The following is a 6,040-nucleotide window of genomic DNA, read 5'->3' as shown; positions in this document are numbered from 1 at the left end:
CTGGAAACAACGGAGACTTTGAACACCAAGTTGATTTGGTATGCGTCCATAATCAGCACCTGATCTCTCTAGTGCCTGATCCAATGACTGCCATCAAATTCTCACAGCAATATTCCACCATTTGCTGTAAAACCTTCCCAGAAGGTCAGAGGCTCTCTAAGTCCACGACGAGTGCCCTCTAAAATCAATCACTCACTCGTGTTGAGGAGGATATCATTTCTCCACAAGTGGGTGCCATTGGACATCGTTGTTACTGCTATATCATTATTCACTGGTCAATTGACCGAATTAATGACAATTCTAAGATTAAAAAACACACACAAAATAAAAAGACACAAATGTAAAGTTCATGGTCTTTTTATTTGAAAAACAAAACAAAAACAATAAACAAAAACAGTAGCATGTACAACTTGGAATGAATGTAAACTGAACTCAGACGAACAGCGAAGACACAAGCGTCATCACTGCTCAGAAAGAGAGAGAGAGATAGAGAGAGGAGAAGACCATCCCTCCATCTCTTCTCCAAACTTCAGAACCGTCCAGAACACCCTCTCCTCCTGTACGGAAGAGCGCCGCCCCGGTGGAAGAAACAAACACAAAGAACTGAGAAAAACAAATGGAATAAAACCAAGAAAATCACTGGAAACGTAAACCATGCCGTATTTTAAGATTTTTCACATTTTTATGTTTTTTTCCCATTTTTTTATTTATTGTTTTCTATCCCCATCGTACAATAAAAGTCCCCCTTCCACCTTCTGCTTGGATCAGAACCTGTTTTCTATTTTTGGTCCAGGTTCCTTTCGAAAAATACAAAAAAACCCAAAGAGAACTGACTGGCGATACAACACTCGAGTGGAAAGACCTGCTCCAGCCTCAGACCGCATGCATGAAGAAGAGAAAAACGAGAGAAACGAGAGGAAAACAAGAGAGAGCAAGAGAAAACGGCCAGCCCTGACACCACCGAGAGCAAATGCAACTGAAGGAGTTCACCAGCGGCTTGTTTTCTTCTCTGTTTGTTTTTTAAGGAAGTTACAGGTTGTTAACTCTTTAATAGCTGCTGCTAGGTTGATCTGTAAGGGACGGGGTCAACGGGTCACTAACCATATCATGCAGATATCTGATTATTATTATTATTATTATTGATATTAATTAAATATCTGTGTGGACAGAAGGATATAATTTTTATTTTCAACATTCAGTTATTCTCTGTACAGAAATGTTATGAGGAAATGGATGCTGTTTAAGGTAGTATTTTTTTTATTTCCAGGAGGTATGTAAAACGGAGTGGAATTGTCGTTTTTCTTCTAAGAGGAGGATGGAGGAGGAGAGGAAGATTCACTTCGCAGTCATCATCTGTACAAACTCTGCAGAGAGAGAGAGAGAGATGTAGAATGACATCAGACGGTTGTTTTTGGTTAAATGTCAGCAGTGTGTCCAGCTGCTGCTAGGTTCAGTGTTATCTGTGTTATTGTTTTTTCTGTAATCAGAGAGTAGAGGATTAATGAAGAGGAATCATCTTAGGGCTCTGCCTTTAGTGTTGATGGGGTTGTGTGTTAAAACATTGCCTCTGGTAACCGTTTGTGAGGAGTGTGGGTTGTTCTCTCTGTGTCTGTGTGGGTTTCCTCCAGGTGCTTGGAATTCCTCCCACAGCTCAAACACTCATGTTGGCAGGTGCAGTGACTACTCCACAGGTGTGTGTGTGTGAGTGTGTGTGTGTGAGTGACTGGGTGAGTGTGTGAAACTGCCCACAGGTGTGAGTGACTGGGTGAGTGTGTGAGTGACTGGGTGAGTGTGTGAAACTGCCCACAGGTGTGAGTGTGTGAGTGACTGGGTGAGTGACTGAGTGAGTGTGTGAAACTGTCCACAGGTGTGAGTGTGTGAGTGACTGGGTGAGTGTGTGAAACTGTCCACAGGTGTGAGTGTGTGAGTGACTGGGTGAGTGACTGAGTGAGTGTGTGAAACTGTCCACAGGTGTGAGTGTGTGAGTGACTGGGTGAGTGTGTGAAACTGTCCACAGGTGTGAGTGTGTGAGTGACTGAGTGAGTGTGTGAAACTGTCCACAGGTGTGAGTGTGTGAGTGACTGGGTGAGTGTGTGAAACTGTCCACAGGTGTGAGTGTGTGAGTGACTGAGTGAGTGTGTGAAACTGCCCACAGGTGTGAGTGTGTGAGTGACTGGGTGAGTGACTGAGTGAGTGTGTGAAACTGCCCACAGGTGTGAGTGTGTGAGTGACTGAGTGAGTGTGTGAAACTGTCCACAGGTGTGAGTGTGTGAGTGACTGGGTGAGTGTGTGAAACTGTCCACAGGTGTGAGTGTGTGAGTGACTGAGTGAGTGTGTGAAACTGCCCACAGGTGTGAGTGTGTGAATGACTGTGTGAGTGACTGAGTGAGTGTGTGAAACTGTCCACAGGTGTGAGTGTGTGAATGACTGTGTGAGTGACTGAGTGAGTGTGTGAAACTGTCCACAGGTGTGAGTGTGTGAGTGACTGGGTGAGTGTGTGAAACTTGTTAGGGACCATGTGTAAACTGCAGTGGTCTGTAAATGTGTATCTGGCCTGAACTGAGATCAGTGCACAGACAAGGTGCTAAAGTGTTAACATATTCCTTTCCCTTATTTTTAAGTATAAATACATATTTTCTGAAGTATTTCTGAGCCCATTCGTACGAGAATTCAGTGTTTGAGGAAGGAGGAGGGTTATTTTGTACCTTCGTAGTTGACCTGTCCATCTCCATCGATGTCTGCTTCTCTGATCATCTCGTCCACTTCTTCATCCGTCAGCTTCTCACCCAGGTTCGTCATCACATGACGGAGCTCTGCTGCACTGATATAACCATTTCCATCCTGGAGAGAGAGAGAAGGAGAGAGAGAGAGAGAGAGAGAGAGAGAGAGAGAGAGAGATAATGTTTTGGATCAGTGATATAGTTTCAGATTCAATAAAAATGTAATGAGATCCATCATCACTTATCTTCAGCTCCTTCAATGAACCACGGTTGTAATCCATGATCAACACAGAGGTGATCAGATACATTATAGATATAAATAGATTATAGATTATAGATAGAGACAAGCAAAATCCAGTGGAGGCTGTAAGTGGAACTACCTCCACCATGTTTCACAGACGATGAGAAACATTATATTAGACTTAGAGGAGAAACACGTCCAGAGCAAAGAAAGAAAGTAAATATTACATTTTATAATTTTGAGATTAAAGTTTCAGTATTTTGAGAATGTTTTGTTGTTTGCTGTTTTTAACAGTGTTTATTCTTCTTGGTGATTATATTTATACAGTGTGTATTTATCTATGTAGTGTTTAATTATGATTTCTTTCAATAACCTGTACATATTCATACTGCATTTACTTATACGTTATTAATTATTAATGTACTGTATTTTCTGTATGGATTTTATTACACTGTAAATTAATGAATATTTATTTATATTTTGTTCATTAATTTATTGATATATACTGTGTTTCTATATTTACAGTCTATTTATTAGGACATATTAATGTATAATTCATAATTAATACTGTATTTCTTTATAAATTGTTTATAAAACACTGATTCTGAGTCTATACACACACAGTATTTTTCTAATAAATGTATTGATATAATAAACTATTTATTACAAGTATTTGTATGTTTCAGTGTTATTATATTAATCCTTTATACAGTATTTATTAATGTTTATTAATACAGATCTTTTAATTTATTGAATCTATATCTATTCATTGTTATTATTATATTATTATTATACTAAGTCTCTTTGCACTGTAATATTATTATTTGTTACTGATTCTGTATTTCTGACACTACACTGTATTTGTTTACTCTGTATTTTACTGTACTTTATTTCTTTTTACTGTATTTCTCCAGGTACAGTTCAATCCTCATGAAATATGTTTTTCTCTTTAGTTGGAGTCTGGACCAGGAAGCAGTGAAAAACTGAAGCGAATGTATTTGGACAAACCTTGTCGAATACCCTGAAGGCCTCGCGGATCTCCTCCTCGCTGTCTGTGTCCTTCATTTTTCTGGCCATCATTGTCAGGAATTCTGGGAAATCTATGGTTCCATTGCCTGAGAGAACACAGTGGACATGACAAACACACCTCAGTCCCCTGGTCCAAAGGCATTCTCAGTCTTAGACGACAAATAAGAGTAGAACACAGAGAAGGAAAACACTGGCACATGTAATGTTTTGATGTGGCATTGTTTTAAAAATGTTAAATAATAAACAAACTGTTCACTGAAAATCAAACAAAGAGAAATTAAAAAAAAAAGACTGAAGCTGCAAAATACTTTTCCATCTTTTTCATCGAACGATTGGTTCTCTGTTTTTACTCAGTGCTCTTATTTCTCCGCGCTCGTTGTGTCTTGAGTTTAACCTCGTCTTTGTGCTCTCACATAAACACAGGTCCAGCGCTGTGATTGGACAGACTCAGACGAGGGGGCGGGGCCATTCTAAAGTCTCTGCACTTGACGTCAGAAGCGGAGCAGAATGAGAACGACTCGTTTTATCCTGTGTTTCTGACTTTAACTGAATATTGACTGTGGTCTTACAGGGGACACACTAAAGTGCACATGCACTGAACAAGTGAACGAGTAAAATGTCGCCTTAAAACTTAGGAGTTGTTAGGGGGGGTGAACGTTACGCAGCCTGTCAGATGTTTCCTCACTTTTCATAAGCTGTAGGGTTCAGATTTCTTCCACTGACACCAGCGACTAAACACAACCTGAACGCTTCTGTTACAATCACAAAAGCTCTGTGCTCAGGCCTGTGTTCAGTGAAACTTGCAGGTTTTAATGAACCCTCAGTTTGTATTTCTGAGGTGTCACCAAGCTCTGCTGCTCTAGTGTACACTCACCATTTTAGCTCAAGTCTCTAGCTGTTTTCTGATTGGTCACTAGCTATGTTCTGACATGCAGTGAAGGTTTGACGCTTGTGTAGACGTCCTGAAGGCACTGTGATGCTACATTTAAGGACGATGTTCATAATTTTAATCAAAAACCACTTTTTATAAAACTCTGAGGGTGTTTCCTCTCCATGTGCTGCTCTCAAGTCAGTATGGTAGTCTCTCTCTCTCTCACTGTCTCTCTCTCTTTCTGTCTGCCTCTCTTTCTCTCTGCCTCTCTCTCTCTGTCTCTCTCTCTCTCTCTGTATCTCTCTTTCTCTCTCTCTCTGTATCTCTCTCTCTCTCTGTATCTCTCTTTCTCTCTCTCTCTGTATCTCTCTCTCTGCTCATGGCAGAGAAACTGCATCTGGAGACATTTAGACAATGAATATATCTCCAAATGTTGAAAAGCCTGAACTGAGATGAGGATGTTGCTCTACTCCTGCTCCATGGTGGAGTAACACTGACGTAGTTTTGCTGTAGATGGAACTGACTCTAAACTCAGGAGAGCGCTAACTGCATGAAAATAAACACAGAGCGAAAGTGCTACAAAACTAAACAGCTCGAGTTACAAATGAATTCAAACAGTGAATAAACACTTACAAGTGAGTTACGCTTCACAAACAACAGTCGTGTTCTTATTCCTCCAACATACTGTTCCAGTTCAAAAAGAGCTTCTGAACGTAAACAAATGAGAGAAGAGTTTCCCCACAATTGCAGACATTGTCTTTAAGCGCCCTTTCTGTAGACGGGATGCAAATAAACTGAGTGCATTTCAAACGATGGAATCAGTTGTTGAACCAGGCTGGAGATGTGGGTGTGTTCACTGCACTGTACTCAAACAGAGAAAGTGGGAGGCTGTGTGAGGACCGGGTGAACCTTACAGCAGCTGAATTCCCTCACGACCTACAAACCATAGTGAACGTAGGACATCTGCAGGGTGAGGTCACCTGAGCTGGGCTCCAAACCCCTGCACTGTACGCACTGTTGTTCATTCTCCTCTCAGCCCTCAGGAGGTTCGTGCTGAGTCACAGTAATTGTCCAGTAAGGCTCAGCCTCACTTTTGCATTATGCAAACTCTCTCCGCCATGAACCCAGCCGTGCACGTGTTTCCTCCACACTAACACCCATCCATCAAAGGTCTGAGTG

The 6,040-nt window shown here is 41.0% G+C and overlaps 1 protein-coding gene across 1 annotated transcript in view; it reads right to left on the bottom strand.

Annotated features, from left to right (window-relative positions):
* Window positions 1–353: 353 nt before the first annotated feature.
* The window catches only part of calm1b (calmodulin 1b), an 18,740-nt gene continuing 13,053 nt past the window's right edge, over window positions 354–6,040 (bottom strand). Inside the window, exons 4-6 of the mRNA XM_066676543.1 lie at window positions 3,970–4,076; window positions 2,706–2,841; window positions 354–1,364 (exon numbers count right to left, since the gene is read on the bottom strand). Of these exons, the coding sequence (XP_066532640.1) occupies window positions 1,336–1,364; window positions 2,706–2,841; window positions 3,970–4,076 (272 nt within the window). The 3' untranslated portion in view covers window positions 354–1,335. The remainder of the gene's footprint in view (window positions 1,365–2,705; window positions 2,842–3,969; window positions 4,077–6,040) is intronic.

The sequence above is a fragment of the Hoplias malabaricus genome, chromosome 7 (genome assembly GCF_029633855.1).
Source record: "Hoplias malabaricus isolate fHopMal1 chromosome 7, fHopMal1.hap1, whole genome shotgun sequence".
Taxonomy (NCBI): domain Eukaryota; kingdom Metazoa; phylum Chordata; class Actinopteri; order Characiformes; family Erythrinidae; genus Hoplias; species Hoplias malabaricus.
The sequence above is the reverse complement of the archived record's forward strand: the minus strand, read 5'-3'. Positions and strand labels throughout refer to the sequence as shown.